Source organism: Chelon labrosus (genome assembly GCF_963514085.1).
Source record: "Chelon labrosus genome assembly, chromosome: 1".
In the NCBI taxonomy this organism is placed as follows: domain Eukaryota; kingdom Metazoa; phylum Chordata; class Actinopteri; order Mugiliformes; family Mugilidae; genus Chelon; species Chelon labrosus.
In genome coordinates this window covers 2448259-2468928 of record NC_140337.1, presented here as the reverse complement: position 1 = coordinate 2468928, position 20670 = coordinate 2448259, and the positions used below count along the sequence as shown (strand labels likewise).

The window sequence follows — 20670 nt, the reverse complement described above, 5'->3', positions numbered from 1 at the left end:
GTATATTATTTCAAAGAAGAAAAGAGAACGACATTGTCCGCCAATGCTTGCAGAGAAGATCATCCATTTATATTTTTGTGGGAAAGGTGAAGTGTTCCAAATCTGGAAGAGAGTTGCACATGGTTATAAGTTTTTGCACATAGTTTAAATTTTTTTAGGTCCAATAAAAGTTGTTTGAGGTCTTCCTTTTTCTTGAAGACCTCTGATCGAGCCAAAAGCATAGGCAAACCTTGGCCCAGAGCTATACAGAGTGTGATGGTGAGGTAAACATAAGCTTCCCAGAGATGAAAATCTGTGACCAATCTGTGTCTGTGAAGGTTTTCAGTCATCCAGGTCATGGCATATTCAAAAGGCGTTTAAAAAAGCCAACTGGACTGACGTTTCACCACTCATCCAAGTTCTGCTGCTTTTTGGAAATCTCCCCCTTCCCATTCAGGATCAGACTCCAGTTCATTGACCACATTCAGCGTGCTGGAGAACAGTGTGGAATCTGCTCTGTATATTTAAGGAAATCATGGCCACGTGGCTGTATAGTCACCGATACCATTCTGAGCAGGAAAAGTTTCAGGAGTTGATGGAGCAGGTCTGGCCCATTGCAGACACTGAAACTCTCTGCAGCCTGGGGGGTTAGCGGCTACCATGTCCTTCCTGCTGACTGACAGACCTTCACAACAAGGCATGGAGGTATGGAAAGATATAAAGGGTGTGTGTGAGTGTGTGTGTGGACGGTCAGGACCTGGCCGGCCAGTGCACCAAGCAGGGGGTATTTCAACACCAGCATGTGACCCACTAAGGTTTCATTACTGATGGACGAACCAGTGGGCCCACTGGGGATGTAGACTGGTGCTAGGGTTTCAAAACAACACCCAGTGTGCGTCAATGTGTGTGTTTTTGAGCGCATATGTGCATAACAGTGTCCAAGATTTTGAGTCCACTTTGACCAGTACATAGAGCTTTTCAGCTTATGGTGTCTTTGTTGGTGAGGATATCTATGGAGTTGATGACTAGTAATAGTAATAGAGAAGGGGGAGCGGCTGTGGCTCAGGTAGAGCGGGTTGTCCACGAACCAGAGGGTTAGTGTAAATATACCATTTACCAGAAGAAACTAGACAAGAAATTAGAGGATTGGAGCTCAGTGCCAGAGAAAAGAAATGAGAGGATAGGAGCTTGGTGCGAGAAAGAAGAGAGAAGATGTCCTCATTGCATCGTCCCCCAGCAGCCTAGGCCTATAGCAGCATAACTAAGGGATGGTTCAGTCCAGCCCTTATCATAAGCTTGATCAAAAAGGAATGTCTTAAGCCTGACCTTAAAAGCAGAGAGAGTGTCTGCTCCTGAACCCGAACTGGGAGCTGGTTTCCCCGGAGAGGATAACTCAAAGCTCTACCTCCCATTCTACTTTTTGAAAATCTAGGAACCACGAGTAGGCCTGCACTTTCAGACCGAAGTGATCTGTTGGGATGATATGGTACAATGAGGTCTTTAAGATACGATGGCGCTAGGCCTTTAAGGGCCTTGTATGTAAGGAGGAGGATATTAAATTGTAGTCTAGACTTTAAAGGGAGCCAATGAAGAGAAGCTAAAACTGGAGTAATATGATCTCTCTTGCTAATTCCTGTCAGTGCTCTTACTGCGGCATTTTGAATCAATTGGAGGCTTTTTAAAGAGCTATTTGGACAGCCAGGCAGTGATGAATTACAGTAATCCAGCCTGGATGACACAAATGTATGAACTAGTTTTTCAGCATCACTCAACATCACAGGACGTTCCTAATTTTGATGATATTACACAGGTGAAAGAAGGCAGTCCTGGTTACTTGCTTTATGTGCGAATTAAAGGACATATCCTCGTCAAATACATCACCAAGGTTTTTCGTAGTAGTACTGGAGGCCATGGTAATGCCATCCTAAGAAACCACGTGATTAGATAATGAATCTCTGAGATGTTTTGGGCCAAATACAATGACTTCTGTTTTGTCTGAGTTTAAAAGTAGAAAATTACAGGTCACCCAAGCCTTTATGTCTTTAAGGCATGCTTGGAGTTTCACCAGCTAACTAATTAGGGCCCGAGCAACGAAGTAGCAGGGGCCCAACGGGGCCATGCAACGGGAGTTGCAAGGACCCTATTGTTTTCGTACTTTCCGCTTCTTTTCTCCAATGAAATCATGCCTAAACATGCACGAAAAGTCCTGAAAATTTGCAGACGCCTTTGTTCGCCCGAAAAAGTTAATGTATAAGGGCCTCGAGAACGGGCGTGGCAAAATGGCTCTGTAGCGCCATCTTCGGACCAGCCCCTGAAGCCCGTTGTGTCTAAAATCTGGAAATATGTCACATAAATGTAACATCCCAGGACGCACAAAAAAGCCAATTGGAGCCATATTCTAAACCCAACAGGAAGTCTGTTATTTTGATGAAACAGTGAAAATTGGACAAAACTTTGGTTGTGTCTTGGTTGCCCTCAGGCTTGATGCCTTATCAGATTGACTTCAAAATTTGGAAATAAGTTGTCGAAAGATAGGCGAAGGAACCTGACATAAGTTTTTGACTTTTTGTTGAAGTGGCGTGGGTGTTCTGGCCCTTCAAAGTTTCATGATGCGCCATGAAACAGGAAGTTGCGTATGTATAATGTGAAGAGTATTGGTCCTAGCACAGAACCCTGAGGAACTCCATAACTTACTTTTGTATAAACAGAAGAATCATTGTTGACATGGACAAACTGGAATCTGTCAGACAGATTCAAACCAGTCTAATGCGGTTCCTTTAATCCTGATCACACTTTCACGTCTCTGTAGTAAAATATTGTGATCAATAGTGTCAAATGCAGCCCTAAGATCTACCAGAACAAGTATAGAGACAAGTCCATTGTCTGAAGTCATGAGGAGATCTAAAACCGGACTTAAAATCTTCAAACATACTATTCCTGTGTAAATGGTCACTCAACAACTTTTCCTTGAATTTTAGAAATAAAAGGAAGGTTGGAAATTGATCTATAGTCGATTAAAACATCTGGGTCAAGAGTTTTTTTTTTTTTAAAGTAAAGGTTTAATTACAGCAATCTTAAAATACTGAGACACATATCCTGTTAATAAAGATAAATTTATCTGGTTTGATATCTCCTTGAGCAGTTTAGTTGGGATGAGTCATAGTATCACCTGATCGCAGCTCGTTTCCACACACACAAAAAACTGCGCTGTTGGTTCTGAAACAACACTAGTAAGCCATCAGAGTCAATTGCTGCTTGCTACTGAATTCCCTGCAGAATTTCACTGGTCTTAGTGAGTTCTCTGAGAGTTTAGAGCTACGTTTAGTGAAGAAATTCAAATCCTAAAATACAAAAACTTGGAATTTGGGGGGGGGTTCTTAAATGTCAAAAGGTGGACTAGCCATGAGCAGGTTAAATATTGTTAACTTTTACTTTACTGTGTAAATATTGAGCTGATGATCTTGTATTTTGTGAGGGGCAGGCATCTTGTATACTTCTTTTTTTTTGTTGGTATTGTGGTGGTGTTCTCTAAGCACAGTGGAGCTACCACCAGCCGTGTGTGATACAGTGCTTTGTGTTTTGACTGTGCATCCCAAACTTACCTCTCTTCACGGAGCGGAAGCCAGGAAAACCCGCCCATACAAAAGATCAGCATGTCTTTCCAGGAATCAGTGGGCAGCGGTTAAACAGCTTAAGGAGCTGAGACAACAGGCCTGGATTCACATAGTCCACCTCACCTCCCATCCCCTCTCATTTCTATAGCTCGGCCAGATTGAATCAGGAAGTAGATTAGTCAAGAAAGCAAAACAATAGCTGCAGCTGCCACATGGAGAAAAATAAAGACAAAGAGGAAACATTCTCAATTTTATATCTCCTTGGATTTAACTCCTGTTGTAATTGTATGTGTCTGTTTGTATGAACCAATCAGCATCAGTTTGCTGTATTCTTTTTTCTAATGGACACTTGTCCAGGTTAGTTTCTTAGAAAAACAGAATGAGTAATTGGTCTTTAATGTGATTATATGTGTTTTTCAATAATTTCCCAAACTAGCAGTCTCCATTACCTACACAGTTCATGAAATACAAAAATATTGACTTTTTTTGTCTAAAAAAAATCTTTATTTGATATCTCTTCTTTATTTTCTGTTGCTTGTTTAATCTCTTATAGGACTGACATTACTCGTCTCATTTGAAGGAACCTTTTTTAAATTAAATGTTAATGTATTTTAAGATTAATTACAGCCTGTAGCTTTAGTAAATAACATTTGCGCAATTTTTTGTTTTTAATGTGTGCATATTCCAATAATTTGTTAAATGCAGTGGCTAAAAGTCAATAACACTGTCTGATTACCTGGCTATAGCTCCATCATTACATTTAATTGGGGTAATTAAATCATTTTCCGAGCGACTATTTTTTATTCTGTTACGTCTCCCCAGAATTCCCTGAATCAACCATTTAGCTCAACTGTGCTCTTGATTAGAAATGCTCATTATTCACTATGTACAACATTATTAGGAGCTGATAGTTTGAAGGCACCAACAGGAAAGTCTACACAAGCATGTGTGCAGTAATGCTGCCACCTGCTGGTCTTTCATCTGGGAGCTGAGCTCAAATCTTTGAATCACATGCTCTGTGCTGGCATCTCAGACCACCTCTGCAGGCATCTGACTTTGAACTAGAGAGCAGCTAAACTGCATTATTTCATTGTTTCCCAGAAAATGACAATAAAACTTATTCTTCTTTAAAAACTGACCATCTACAAGTCAGAAACCCATGGAAATCACCAAAGAATTGCTTCCATTCTTTGTGATGCTTTTCTTTAGTTGCTGTTAGTTTCTTGGCCTTTCTGTCTCTAGTTTAATCTTTGTCTTCATCTTCATCAGGTGGAGATCAGGCAACTGACTTGTCCATTGCAGAATAAAAACTCCTGGGTGTCCTTCACACAGTCAATGTCCATCTGTACTAGAGCCAAGTCCAATCATCATTTATTCATCTATCTACTTTATACACTTCAGAATTCATCTGCCTGATTCTGTCAATAGACACTGGTGACTCCAGTGCCAATGGAAGCCATGTTTTATGCTTTGGCTCATGAGTCGCTCCAAGTCTTCTCCATACATTTCTCTTATGGTCATTCGGTTGCAGGTTGATCCAGGACTGCTCTGGTCCCTATTGGCTAATCTAGTCTTTCTTTCCTTGAATTTTTTGAATAGTTTGTCCCTTGTGGTTAATCAAGGGGTTTTTCTTCACCATGGAAAAGATCTTGAGATAATCCACCACTCCACTACTGTTTCTGTGGATGTCCAGAACTGTTAGTCCGACCACTCCCAATGTTCCTGCCATCTCTCTGATTGGTTTCTACAGCGAATGCAAATGCCCTACTCCAGACCGTATACCTGCTTCACTGAATGAGAATTAATGAAGCTGTCCCATGAGTTTGAGTCAAAATAAAAATAGTAAATAATGGTAAATTTACACATTTCTTCGAGTTTGGCAAACCACTAGCATCTATACTCAGGAGTCTTGTCCTACTACCTTCATCTGGGGCTCCATGTGGATGCCTCTGATCGGAGTTTAATTACCAATATATTTATTATCACAAGTTATCTTTATCACAAGCTTCTTCTAAATGGTCTCTCCTTATTGAAATAATGTTGAACTACAAACTTTACCTTTACAGTGCACAGTGATGTTTTTTTCACTGTTCACTTTCTTGGTGACAGTCATGCATTTTCCCATACACAACACTTTGGACATGGTATTTATTTCAGTCTTAAACGTTTATAACATCTTCTGGATAACATAACATGAAAACAAAACAAAAAAAAAGAAATTAATACAATTTTTTTAATCGCACCCCAGGTTGATAAAATTCATAAAAGCAGTTCTGTAAAAAATAAAAATAACAATAAAATCACAGGAAAAAAAAAAAAAGTCTTCCCCCATCAAAACAGCTCTGCAGCTCTGTAGACCTACAGTACATCAGGAGTCTGTGCGCCTGGTGGGAGAGAAGCGTCACATCGGGGGACTGTCGACACCTGGCTGAATGTGCATTTGTTTCAACAGGGCCAAGTGTGAACACTTGAACCGATTTTGGATACAAATTCAAACCAGAGAAAGCGGATTTGAAGGTTTTGGGTGCAAAGGCGGACCTTCAAAACCTCAGGACCTCTTTTTACAGCGAAAAAGCCCAGCACCTGGAAATGTTACAAAAATAAAACAGCAACACAAAACAAGTATCGTGGTTCTCTGATCAAATCGCCGAGAGTTAATTCAAATCTTTTTTTTTCACAAATAACATTCCCCAATCATTAGACTACCTAAACGACGCAAGTCCCCTTTATTTGAGTTCAACATTTATTAATTCTACAAATTGAATACAAAAGCAATTGGCATCATTAATATCATACAAGATGTTGTATTTAAAGGAAAATGGCTCTGTCTGTGCTCAGTAGTAAGCTTTATTTTTTGGTGAAATGTTTTGAGGTTAAAAACAGTGAACATTCTCCCCACAGCCGAATAAAGTCTATATAAGCTTTTATCCATTTTTTTCCTATATATATATTTATTATATATATATTTATATAAAATACTGTTTCATTCATAAAAGCCTTACTTTGTACAATATCTGAGTTGAAGTATGTGTCAGTGAGCAATGAAGTGAATGAATGAGTGCATGTTTGTGCGTGAAGTATGTGAGCTAAAAGAAAAAGAACCTGGAAAATTGTCTCATAACAAACAGCTGGTACTGATTCAAGACCTAATACACTAAAAAAACAAAAGGTGTTTTACACAATATACACATTTTATTACTTACAACAAAAATGTAAGAGAGGGTGATGGTTAGGAGGCGGGCTACAGCAGGATTAGTACCACCAAATGTAAAATGACGGCGAGAGAAAGTGAGAGAAAAGTTTGTGAATAAAGAGCAAGTATTAAAAATTAAAAAAAAAAAAAAGGAGGAAAGCTCATCGTCAGTGCATCTCTCATCTTGGATGTTCCGAAGTCAAAGTGCCGATTTGGTAACCGTGGAGACCACCCACTCGTCATCAATAAGGCAAAAACAAAAAGAAAAAAAAAAAAAGAAAAAAGACATGGATGTACCAACGTGTCAAGAGTGATTTTGTTTGCTTGTTTTTTTTAAAAGAAAGGTGACAATGATCCTTTTGGGAAAAGAAGGAAAAAAAAATGAAAAATGCACTGCTGTTGACACACATCCATCATGGCACCATTTAGTGGAGATTTTTTCTGTTTTTGTTTTTGAGGTACTTCTTAAAAGAACAAAGAGTAAATGTAAGATTTATCAGTTTTTTTTCTTTTTTTAAGCTGTGTTGCACAGTAGCACCATTGTTTTAGTTGTAGTTTGTTTTCTGTTTTGTTTTTTTTTGTTTTGTTTTTTTTTTCCCGGAAGACAAAGCACCATTGGAATTCCACCTCCACGCCGCATCAACAGTTCAGGGCGACGACTGCTTGTCCCCCGTCATCCCGCTTGTCCCCCGTCATCCAATCAGCTCTTGTTGGTGATCGCGCAGCTTGCGGCAACTGTCGGTTTGCTTGTTTGCTGTGTTCCGTTACGTCCTCTTCATGCAGACCACACAGCGGCTGACGCGTGTCCGTAGGTTACCAGCCTTTAGAGTCTCTGACTGGGGCTTCCTGTTAGGGCCAAAGGGTAAAGATGGGTATGACAGGAACACAGATGGAGTAAATGTTTCAAAATGACACTTCCGATATTTAAAAGAAACAGTGCATGCAGTGATACTTTTTAAATCTGGTAATCTAGTCTAGTAACAGTAGACGTGTGACAGGGGGCAGCATGTTTGCATAAACTGTATAACTGGCATTTGTGTTTCTGTCCACCTGGAGGACAAAGTCCAATATTTACTCTAGCTGTGCCAAAATGATGCTGTGAGAGTGAAACAAGGACTGGATGGTCCTGAGTTCAAGTAAATGTCGCTGACATTCCGGTCAATGACGCCTCGTTCAACCATCGATTCAAGATGCTGAATTGTATGAAAAGCCACCATCAGGGGTCCAATTACAAATGCTTGCCAAGGGCCTGACACTGGCCAACCTATTTCACACCGCAATATCCTGAGTTGGCTTTCACATTAACCTGTCCTGTCAGCTTCTCCAATCACTGAACATCCCTGGTGCCACATGCATCCGTACCTGAACATCTCAGCGCGCTCGACGGTGGCCAGCCAGAAGCTGTAGGAGTTGCCATAGTAGTTACATGTCCCTCTGCCGTGGCACTCTATGAAGGGCGCACTGCGGAATTCCTCCAGGCAGGAGCCAGGGGAGGCCAGAGCTTGACCGGAACCCTCTGCACCTGCACTGGTGTGCTGGGGAGGAGAAGAGAGAATGATAAAAGTATAGATATTTAGATGGGTTATTAGAAACCTCAGATAGATATAGGAAAAATTGTTGACAGTCTGTGTATTGCTGCAAAAGTTTGACTTTCTTGGTTCTCAAGTTGTGCTTTTTAAGGTTTCTTTGGCATGATGTACAACCCACATTGTGTTATAGCCATGTTTTGGAATATAAGGCGACTTCTGTTGTAGTCTAGGATGAAAGACAAAACAGTAGAAACATGCTGGTGAGTATATGTGTTATCTTACCATCATAAAGGAGTATCCTATCCAGAGAGAGTCCCAGTTTTGGGGGCAAGAGGGAATCTGAATGGTCTGACTGTGGACTGCAATCACCATGGCTGGAGCTTCACACACTGAACACCTACACAAACAGAATTATGAAAATGTAACACCACCAATAACCCTCTATCCAGCTTCCCTCCTCTTCACCTCCCTCATTCCTCCTTACCGGCTAATGTAAGGCTTGATGCCCTCTCCAGTGATGGGGGCCATGGACATGGGCATGGATTTAGGTGTGGACAGCCAGTAGGAGTAGTCGTTGCGGGAGGCAAAGTTGCAGACGTTGTTGATGTTACAGAACATGAAGGGCATGGTACTGAATCTGCGCAGACAGCTGCCGGCCGTGCCTGAAAGAAGAAGGTGAGTTATAAGAAGTTTTTTTTCAATGGATTGCAGCTAAAAAGGTCTAATGAAACTCAAAAAAACAAACAGAAGTCTTCCATACCAAGGTCCTGTCCATGTGCCCTCTCATTGCCCTGCACATACAACAGAGAGTATCCATCATAGATGACGTTAGTTCTCTCAGGACAGCCGGGCACCTCCTCAGTCTGGCTGTGTCGGGTGATAAGGAAACCGTGGGATGCAGATACTGATCCTGGAAGACCAGGGGGACCCTGTGGACCATCCGAACCAGGAGGACCAGTGTATCCAGGTGAACCTGAGTAAAGGAAAGGCTTATATTACAAATAGGAAGCCAGTGGGCTACAGAAGTGTACAACAAGAAGTATTCCTTGTCGCTGAAAGTCGTGACAATCTCAGCTTTACGTACCAGGCAGACCGGCAGGTCCTGTGTCTCCCTTCCTGCCGGGTGGGCCGTTGAAGCCAGGAGGACCCTCAGTACCTGGATCTCCAGGGCCACCAGGTAGACCTGAGAGCAGAGAGAGGAGAGTACATATTCCATTTAATTTTAGTTCGTTATGTAAAATATCGGATCATTTTTAGAAACTAGGTTTGAAGAAGCCTAATATTCAAGACCAGTTGCGAGTGATGAATTATGGGTTGTTTGTATGTTTAATGTTTTTAGACTAGCAATCTATTCAGCAGCAAAGGTACAACTTTGTCCACTTTACCTTGCAGTGTTTTTTCCGTAAGTTTGGGCAACAGAACAAAACTATGGTTGGTGCGTACAATGAGCTCAGAACGACTTTGAAAGTGCTAACTCTCAAAGAAAGTGATATCACAAGAGTGGTACCATCCTGGCAGGAGACAGCGTGAGTCTGGCTGATTCAAGATACAAGATGGACTTCACCAAAATTTAACAACTCCATGAGGTGTAATATGAATGAAACAGAATAATATTCGAGCATCTGAGTATAGTAGTATTATATTATTATACATATTATACCATTTTATGTGTATAACATGGAGTGCCTTTTTTGTGTCATGAAAGTATAATGAATACTGAAATTATTATGAAAGTATACACTGAAAGTACTGATAAAAAAAAAAAAAAGATTTTAAAACAGATTTTTGTCCATTATCTCTGTAAAATATTTTATATATTATGGAGAAGGGAAATTCCTAAAATCAATTAACTGAAACTTACTAAAAACAAGTCATTTTCTTTTTAAGTATCACTAACAACAAATCACATCTTTCCATTCTTAGTGGAGTCTATACGTTGAGGCCAATTTTATTTATTTATTTATTATTTATTTATTTTTAATTAGCCAACTAATCTTTGCTTTCAAAGGGGCACTTCTTTATGTATCATTAAGTTTGGGACTTTATTTGACCATCCGGGTTTCCTCTCCCTGACAACCATGATACTGACAGATTCTTGGAACTTGTCTCCTTTATGAAAAGTGCCATTTTGCATGTTTACTCAAATATTCATAGTCTTTGGGCTGACTCATTTGACATTATTAAATCAAATTGAGAGACAGATCTAGTAGAGGTGCCTCAATGGGAGGTTTGGGATGAGATTTTGCATAGGGTACATGAATCCTCTGTTTGTGCTAACTACAGCTTCACCCAGTTTAGAATTTTCACTGTACTCACTACACTAAACCTCGGCCTGCAAAAGTTCTTGAAGCGAAAACAGATGAATGTGGATTCACTGCAGTCTAAGTGTTTCAGAGAAACGATTGCCCCTTGTGTGAAACAAGACCGTACAACAATCAGTACAGTTACATTCTCTTGTCCCAACTGAAACCCATGCAGCAATCCACCCACCAAAGAGTCCAGGTACACCCACCTGGGGCTCCGTCACGTCCAGGACTACCAGGTAGTCCACGACTACCAGGCAGGCCTGGAGAACCTGGGGGCCCCGGCTCTCCCTTCACCACAATTGGAGCCGGAGGTACTCCGGGATCACCAGGAAGACCTAGTTACAGAGGAAATTAATCTCATCAGAAGTCATGTCTTACACTGCACAAAGGCAAACATCAAAGTAATTAAATGATGACTGATTCTCTTATGTACAGTTACTCATTGGACGTTTCACTCTAACTGGAAGGCTTTGTATGTTCACCTACCCATGGGTCCAGGGTCTCCTTGTAGTCCAGGATTTCCACCGCGACCAGGGAGTCCTGGGTCTCCCTTTGTTCCTGGAAAAAGTACAAACCAAACAAATCTTTAGGCTTTGCTTGCGACAAACACTCATGACTGAAGTACAGGTTCGGATTGTAGGAAGAAGCACAAAATGCTGTTAATGTGAACCAACCTGGGAATCCAGGAACACCGGGCAGTCCGATGTCTCCCTTCAAACCAGGGGCACCAGGAAGACCAGAGGGACCCTGGTAAGAAAGAGGAGCAGAGCTTTAAATCTTAAGTGATGAACAAAGAATGAATCCACAAGAAGTTGTCTTTTCCTACTTTCTTCAAGTTTAAGACAAAAAACAATTATGATCTTACCGGGAATCCCGGGACACCCCCGTCTCCTTTCTGTCCGGGGAATCCAGGCTGGCCAGGAGTGCCGGGTATACCCTTATCTCCCTTAACGCCGCCACTTCCTACAGGTCCACGGGGACCTTGTGGGCCAGGTGCACCTTCAGAAGCAAAGGTTGAACGGTCAGTCACGTGCAATAGAGAAGCAACTGATTGTTGCTGACTTTGTATGTTATATTCTCACCAGAACTGGGATCAGTTTGATTTAAAAAGCCTCAAACAAGGGGAACTGGACTTACAGAATTTCAAGACACTCTACAAGTCCAGCAACATCTTCAAGAAATTCTACATGAAACACTCCGAGTCCAGTTATGTCTTCAAGAAAATCTACAAGTCCAGTTGCACTTGTTTCAACTTTTGTTTTTTTATATACTGTGAGTTGGATGAACCTTTAAATGTTTCAGTTCACGTCCCCTGCATTCCAAACAAATGTTGGTACTATCAAGTAATTGACATTCTTGTCTAAATTTAGCTTATTAACTGAAAACAATAATAAGCTACACTGTATATAACAAAAAACACATTGCAGTCACATGAAACAAACCTACAGAGCAGCCTGTAATTTGCTAAATATACGGTATATAAGATACGCTTTCCTTTCATTCATGAAAACCACTGAAGAGTTTGACATTTTTTTCACTTGAATTGTCACTCCACGCACAGATCTCAACCACTGACAATATTTGTTTCTAAAGAGCAGCAATACCGTCAACAACAGGGATAAAGACATATTTTGTATATCACTGTTATACGGTTATATAGCATGTGAAGGAGACTCATCAGACAGAAACAATCCTGTAAAGTAGTAAAATATTGTAAAATGTGTTTTTTTTATATATGTATGAGTGTTATGTCCAGCCTGTCCTGTGGAGTAAAGGCAGGGTCAAAGCACAACTGCTGACATTAGATTTCAAACACACCATTATGATACAATCCCCACATGAATCAGAATTTCAGTTTTACAGTCACCCTTGGACCTATTGCATTAGACTGCAACAGATATGAAAAACCTTCAGTCCACACACATTAACCTCATTAACAACAACCATATACCACAGCATGTGTATCAACAATTTCAAACCACTTGTGTCTAACCTGGAAGACCTAGGGTTTCCAAAATTCCCAGGTAAAGCAGAGCCGGTTAGACGACATGGGGCAGAAAAAGAAGACGAGGTTACATCAGAGCAGAAACACAGTCAGACCCAACATGAAAAAGACATTTTGCCTTTATGTAGATATTAATCACACATCTGCTGCTTTGGCTTGGTTTATCTAACTGGTGAAGTTCTTGTACGTTAGCATAAATGCAGACTGTCTGGTTTAATGGAGTGTTGACAAACCCCTTAAAAAGTCTAAAACCAACAACGACTATGTAGCTCATTAAAACTCCAGTCCTGCTGAGATAACGCTGAGTAATAACCAGATATTTTAGAAATTTTTTTTTGCCAGTGGTAACCACGGAAAAGATAAGTCATGTCAAATTCATAGATGGATTACCTGCTTAGTATTATTTTCACTAAAGAAGACCTAATCTTTAGACAGGTTAGTCTGTTGCATGGTTATTTAACAGATATTTCCCCTGAAGGCGACTAAAAAGCTAGGAACGTACTATTACAATGAAGCGGTCAAAACTCCAGCAACACCTGTAGCACATTTAACTTTGTTTGACCGATGCAATTTGTCAGGGTCATCTCTGGAGCCAAATTGCGTCAGTAAGATAAAGTTATTCAATGTGTTACCAGGATAGCTGGAGTTTTGGCCACTTCATATTTTTTTCCTTCTAAATGAACCTGAAGTAGGTGAAGTTGTGGCAAAAATACAACTTCACTTCTACTTACTCTTAATACAAGGTTAGGAATTACTGTTGCTGTGGTGTTGGCATTATACTGTTCAAGTCATGAGGCGCTGTGCTTTCAAGCAATGTACAGTTTGATTCAGAGGGCTGAAGGAACCAGAAATCGATTGTGACGTCACTCCCATTGCCTATGTCTGAACCAAAAAGTTACACACCGCAAAGACTACATCCGCTTGGTGTACCACAGCCTTTAAGAGTTTAAACTAGTTGTTGGTTTTGGACTCCTTTATAGGTTTTGTGTGCCATGACAAAAAAAAATACGGAATATGTCCTCTCTTATATATTAATGATATATCTGCAGTTTTGATGTTGGTCCTAACAGCATCTCCAAATTACAAAATTTGCTATCAATTCACTGTTGAGGTTTGAAAAATATAGCAAAAAGCCAAAAAGATATAAAAATTTTCTGCAAATGAGGAAGATGCATCAAACTACACGAGCTGTTAATCTGTGCATTAAAATTTTGAACCAGGTGACTTGGTTTAGAGACTCCTAACAGCTGGAAGGAAATTTGTTTTGGAAGGTTCTGCTAGGCGCTGTAACTATACATTTAATCTTTTATAATGTAATTAAGTACTTATAAAGCAACTAATATACTGTATATGTCGGTAATATCAAGAACTAGAATTACAGTTTACGATACACACTACAAAGGGTGACAAAATGTTTTAGGTGAGTTAGTTATGTGGTGTGTTTTTGTGCTGTTTGATGCATTCTGATTTTTATTTGACAGATTGATCCAGATAACATGCTGATTGTGCCACACTGTACTCCAGTGCTATTTAAAATTTCAGGTGTGTTATTATTTTCATTATAAAACGCGGTGCTTACTTGTTAAATGTGCACTACGCTGCCATCAGTATGCATGGAAAGTGAAAGAAGTCAGAAATTAGGAAGGAATAAAGAGGATGCAGAAATTTGTTTTCCAGTGGATCAGAGGTTAAACTCGTGCAGTAGAAGTCTGGACGCCGATGATCTGACCTGTGGGGCCTGCAGCGGCCGGATGCACGAGTCATCACGCGAAGAGGTGGGGCCAAACCACAATGGGTGGGGCCAAACCACAATGGGTGTGGCCAAGCCACAGGAAACAGCACGTAAGATTCCATAACATCAGTTTGTCATCCTTATACCCCCCGAAAAGAAGCCTCACACAGGGATGGTGTGTGGTCAGTGCTGACAATGACTTTTAAAAATTGTAATCTTGTAATCTGCAAATCAAAATTTCTGTCCCTCTAGCAACAGATTTTAACATTAAAATCTCCAAAAGAACAAGTTACTCAAAAATTAAATAAAAAAAAATAATAATAATAATTCAAACAACAATTTGACATGCCATGTCAAAAAGCGGAAAACACTACATTTTCTGGTGGGCACCATGTGAGGCTTGTTCTCAGTGAGTATGCACAATTGTTGGAACAGACAGTGTCCATGCAGATCAGTCATTGGTGGGACAAAACAAATACACAACAGCAAAGCTGGACACAAACCCAAAACACTTTCATCTAGACTATCTATCTTTAAAATTACTGTTGTAATAAAACGGGAGAGTGTTTTGAGTTTGTCTCAGGCTTGGCTGTGAAAACCAACTTTTTCTTCAAAATGATCCACAAACACTGGACACACACCGGTAAGGAGGGCCAGAGGAGAAGACAATCAAACACACACATACATATACTTGACTTCATGGCTGTGGAGAGATGAATAGATTACAGCTTCGCCCATGATGGGAACAGGAGAAGAGGGAAAGGGGGTGAGGAGACATGAGGACGGATGGATTGGTGGATACAAAAAAAACTGGATGACGACACAGACACATTAATGTGGCATAAACTCATGCTCTGTTGGGTTTTGACCTTGGTGGCAAACAGTGATTGGTGCGTGAGGAGGTGGACGAAGACCACCCCAACATTTCCTGATGGGGAGGGGGAGGGGTCAGAGTTTCTGACAATGACTGGACAGGTGTGTGGGTGCTCAAAGAGTGACATGGCTCTTATGGCCACCGGTGTTGATTGGTGTGACAATGTCCCATGCAAATCAGCTGACATGGAAATGAAAACATTCACACTGATAGTCTCTGCCATTTGCTGTCTGGTTTTTATTGGTTGGGTAAAAAAGACGAAGAGTTTATCAAAGATCGTGCCTGTGGTTTTTAGACTATTACTATTACTACACGCTGTTTTTTTTCCAATGAATGTTGTTCTTTTAAAAGATTTATAGTAACAAGAACAACTTTCTAGAATTAAAAAGTTTCTTGTCAAACATACCTTAACTTTTCCATTTAGGCAACTTGGTGGTTGATTCTCTAAAATCAGCATTGTGTGGATACTAGCCGCAACAATGAAGCCTGAAAATGTTACTTGCTAGCAAACACCAGGTAATTATAACAAATAAGGTTATGGACATTTCTAAATTGCCCATTTTAGCATTAGCAGAATATGGACAACTCTATTTAGCAGACGTTGTAGGACTTTTGAGTCTGTGGTCTATCACTCGACCAGCATCATAAAACCAGGCAGCAATTTAGAGCAATACATGTGATTACACTGTCCAATAATACTGTCCAACTGCTTTACCTGCTCTTCCAGGTGGTCCTGGGGGCCCCTGGAGTCCTTTAGGGCCCTGCAGTGCCTGTCCGGCGGGACCCGGAGGCCCAAGGTTACCTGGAGGACCAGGAACACCAGGGAAGCCAGCATCTCCTTTGGTGCCTGGGAAACCAGGTCTACCAGCTGGACCAGGAAGACCTATGTCTCCCTTAGCACCTTCACAGATAGTGAGACAGAAAAGTGAGAAACTGATGGGAAAATAATCACATAAAATAAAAATAATAAAGACAGTCAGAGGTATCTCACCTGGCAACCCTGGAAGCCCAGAAGGACCGGGACCACCATAACCAGGAAGCCCTGGAATAGAAATGAACTGAAGTGACCAAACTGTGTACATTATAAGAATATTCAAGAAACATTTTAGAAAGATGACCCTTATCTTACCTGGTTCCCCCTTTACTCCAGCCGGTCCTGGGATCCCGTCCCGACCTGCCTGACCTTTCTCTCCAGGCAATCCAGGTGATCCTGGTCGACCGGACTCTCCTGGTCTACCTGGACCTCCCGCAAGACCAGGGCCACCGGGTGCACCGTCAAGACCTTTAGGACCAGGGATACCAGGGGAACCTAACAGGAAAGCATTAGATGTTATGAGTGACCTTTTAAGCTTACAAGACCAAATAAAAATTTGTTTAGCTCTATTTAACACAAAAATACATATCCTTCAGTTAATGTCAGTAGTTCAAATTTACCTTGGAAACCTGGAAGGCCAGGGTCGCCTTTGGAACCTGGTCCTCCTGGTAAACCTGGAAGACCGGGCGAGCCTGGGCCACCTTTCAGTCCTGGACTTCCTGGAAACCCTGGCTGTCCTGGCTCACCCTACGAGACAAGTAACTAGTATTTCAAAACTATATTTTCATTTTGAAGTTATTCTTTCTAAGAAAATTTCACTGGTTGGATCGCGCACCTTAAGTCCAGCTTGCCCAGGTGGTCCGACCCCAGCAGAACCTGGTTCACCTTTGGATCCAGGGAAACCAGGTGAACCTGGCTGTCCTGGGGTCCCTGGTCTACCTGACTGTCCTGGTAGACCCTTCTGCCCTGATGGTCCTGTGGTATCATCATAGAAAGATGTTAGCATTAGGAAATTTAATAAATGTTTAAAAAGAGCATTCATGACACAAAATTTGGTTTAGATAGTTAACCTAAAAAGTTAAATATAGTATAACTATATTTTAAAAGATTTAAAATAAAGCATGCAAACCCACCTGGGAATCCCATTTCTCCCATACTGCCTTTTGGTCCTGGAAATCCAGGAGAACCTGGACCTCCTGGGATTCCAGAATCTCCCTTAGGACCTGGACACAGAAACAGTGTTACGAATATATTTACATGGATATGTTTTTACTTACTATATGTTCAAAACTTAGTTGCCCCTCTGAAAAAGAAGGTCATGAACTGGAGGAGGCTAGCTCCCTGGTATAATTCACTGTTGCACATTTCAAAGCAGGCAGTCCGAAAGCTGGAAAGAAGCTCACATAGCCTAGAAAGATAGTTTAACAACTTATAAAAAAGCTCTCCATAATATTAGAGCAGCATTATTCATCATTAATAAAAGAAAACAAGAACAATCCCAGATTTCTTTTCAGCACTGTAGCCAGGCTGACAAAGAGCCACAGCTCTGTTGAGCCATCTATTCCTTTAGCCCTCAGTAGTAATGACTTCATGAGCTTCTTTACTAAGAAAATTGCAAGCATTAGAGAAAAATTGCAAGGCATCATTCCTCCAGCTGTCAAAGATGTAAGTACAGTGGCATTAGAAACTTCTGTAAGACCTTATCAATATCTGTAATCCTTCTCTTCAGTAGATCTTTCTGAGCTCTCTTCAACAATTACAGCATCTAAACCATCAACTTGTCTTCTAGATCCAATCCCAACTAAACTGCTCAAGGAGGTTTTTCCATTAATTAACATCTCCATATTGAACCAGATAAATTTATCTTTATTAACAGGATATGTGCCTCTGTCTTTTAAGATTGCTGCAATAAACTTCCATTGCTATGCAGATGACACCCAGGTATATTTATCCATGAAACCAGGTGAAACGAATCAGCTGGTTAAACTCCAAGCAAGCAGACATAAAGTCTTGGATGACCTATAATTTTTTACTCTTAAACTCAGACAAAACAGTAGTCATTGTATTTGGCCCTAAACATCTCAGAGATTAATTATCTAATTCAATTCAATTCAATTCAGTTCTATTTATATAGCGTCAATAACAATACAGATTGTCTCAAGACGCTTTACAAAACCTGGCCTGAAACCCCCAGAGCAAGCCCGGTTTCTTTGGATTTCATTACCTTGACCTCTAGTACTACTGTGAAACACCTTGGTGTTATATTCAACGAGGATATGTCCTTTAATTCGCACATAAAGCAAGTAACCAAGACTGCCTTCTTTCACCTGTGTAATATCGTCAAAATTAGGAACATCCTGTCTCAGACTGATGCTGAAAAACTAGTTCATGCATTTGTGTCATCCAGGCTGGACTACTGTAATTACTTATTGTCTGGCTGTCCAAATCACTCGTTAAAAAGCCTCCAAGGAGCCCCTATCCTTCACTTTCTTTTCTCTGGCACCGAGCTCTTGTCCTCTAACTTCTTATCTACTACTAGTCGTGCAATTCAGTCCAATGAGTCCCACCCCCTGCACGGTGATCTGACAGGACTGAGGAGCAGCTTTAGTGACAGACTTCTTCACCCTCGATGTGTGAAGGAAAGATACAGAAGGTCTTTCCTTCCTGCTGCTGTTAGGCTCCACAACGAACACTCTTAACATGTTCAATATTACTACATCATATGTGCAATAGTACTACACCATAAGTGTAAAAACTTTTTTACAATTCAACCCGTGCAATATTACAATTCAATCTGTGCAATATTTCTATCTGATTCTGTTTCACTATTTATCTTCTACAGCTACTCTTTTTGCTCTTGCTATTTTTTTATTCTGCATTGTCTGTAAGCTGTTGTGAACTGCAATTTCCCCATTGCGGGACTAATAAAAGTTTTTCTTATTCTTATTCTTATTCTTATTACTGTATAGCATGTTAACTGCTGTGTGTCCCTCTATGACAGATGTATGTTTATCTCGTTTCTGCTGTTCTCTTCTCTCTTTTCTGTCTGTACCCGGCCAGCCTTAGGCAGATGGGTCCCTCCATATGAGCTGGGTTCTGCTCAAGGTTTCTTCCTGTTAAAAAGGAGTTTTTCCTTGCCACCGTTGCCTTCAGGCTTGCTCTGGGGGTTTCAGGCCAGGTTTCAGACCGGATGTTGTAAAGCGTCTTGAGACAATTTGCATTGTTATCGACACTGTATAAATAAAATTGAATTGAAGTGAATTGAATTGAAATTGAATGTATGTCATGTAGAGCACAGCCGTACCTGGTGGTCCGGGGGTTCCGGGGCGTCCGTCTGATCCTGGCAGTCCTGGGTCACCAGGGAGACCAGAGATACCTTTCTGTCCTGGAGAACCTGGTACACCTGTACGACACATACACACACAAAATTGTATTAACAACAGTGGGTGAAGTAGCTTTAAGAAAATCGACATTACAATCAGTCATTGAGGGGCAGTAAAAATGTGAAGCTGTACCTGGTATTCCAGGCTCTCCTTTGGATCCCTTTGAGGCCGGTGGTGAAAAGCTGGGTCCCGGGGGTCCTGCGACACCGGGGTCTCCCCTATCTCCTTTACCACCAGGGCCACCTGGTGAGCCGTCTCTTCCAGGGAATCCAGGTTCACCTGTGCATGAGGACATCAGTGAGGTTGTTGTCTCTATTTGGTGATATTTGGCGGGGTCCTGTGGTACCCTCAAGCATCACACAAACCACCAATTATGTTGAATTGTATCCACCAAAACAAACTCTAGTTCTGTATTAAAAATTAGAGGCATACTCTGAATGATATGTTGAATAGGGATGGATATGTGGTATGGAGTGTGGATACCTTTAAGTCCAGGAGCTCCGGGCCCTCCGGGGCCTCCTGGTCCTCCAGAAGGTCCTGGAGATCCCATGGGACCCGTGTCTCCTTTCTGACCTGCAGGCAAACATTATAGAGCAATATAGCAATCATAGCAAAAAATAAATAAAAATAATATTATAAATTAGATTACTAAATAGTCATTAGCTGCCAGTTAACATTAAATAGCCTTATTGGCACCTCGTCAGCTAGTCAGTAAACCATCTACCAAACCAGGATAAGCAGATTACTAATTATTTTGCAAACTGGCCACCAAAGTTTGCTAGCATGCAGATCATCTAGCTAGTGAGTGAGTCAGCTCGGTAACCACTCATATTAAATAACAGACACTAGTAAAACAAGTTTCTGATGGGTTACACTGACAGATGTTTCTATTTAAACCCCAACTCCCCACCAGTCCTTTAGAACTGAAGAAGCTACTTGACTGAACGACGAAACATCTCCAGTTACCTTTCTTTAACGTTTTTGGATAGACCATGACCTGGATAACTGAGAACCTTCACAGACACCCATAAGTTGCTGGCTAGTCAGCTAGTAAAGCTACTAATTTAGCTCTCTAACTGTAAACAAAGTGTATCTGAACTATGAACAGTGCAGGAATGACCCAAAATCTATCCCATTTGACATTTGGAAGCTTTATTCCTTACAAGGTAAGCCTTGTAGGCACATCATAACACCAATAAATATAAAATACCAATGAAAGATACATTTTTAATTGACTATAG

General features: G+C 40.9%; 1 protein-coding gene across 1 annotated transcript in view; it reads right to left on the bottom strand.

The window, feature by feature from the left end:
• Positions 1–5727: 5727 nt before the first annotated feature.
• The window catches only part of col4a5 (collagen, type IV, alpha 5 (Alport syndrome)), a 49416-nt gene continuing 34473 nt past the window's right edge, over positions 5728–20670 (bottom strand). The window contains exons 31-49 of the mRNA XM_084553052.1: positions 19913–20002; positions 19562–19708; positions 19351–19449; positions 17180–17269; positions 16882–17021; positions 16667–16793; positions 16362–16541; positions 16224–16274; positions 15948–16133; positions 11487–11620; positions 11296–11368; positions 11108–11179; positions 10828–10956; positions 9400–9498; positions 9076–9288; positions 8800–8977; positions 8598–8712; positions 8149–8321; positions 5728–7632 (exon numbers count right to left, since the gene is read on the bottom strand). Of these exons, the coding sequence (XP_084409178.1) occupies positions 7551–7632; positions 8149–8321; positions 8598–8712; positions 8800–8977; positions 9076–9288; positions 9400–9498; positions 10828–10956; positions 11108–11179; positions 11296–11368; positions 11487–11620; positions 15948–16133; positions 16224–16274; positions 16362–16541; positions 16667–16793; positions 16882–17021; positions 17180–17269; positions 19351–19449; positions 19562–19708; positions 19913–20002 (2378 nt within the window). The 3' untranslated portion in view covers positions 5728–7550. The remainder of the gene's footprint in view (positions 7633–8148; positions 8322–8597; positions 8713–8799; positions 8978–9075; positions 9289–9399; positions 9499–10827; positions 10957–11107; positions 11180–11295; positions 11369–11486; positions 11621–15947; positions 16134–16223; positions 16275–16361; positions 16542–16666; positions 16794–16881; positions 17022–17179; positions 17270–19350; positions 19450–19561; positions 19709–19912; positions 20003–20670) is intronic.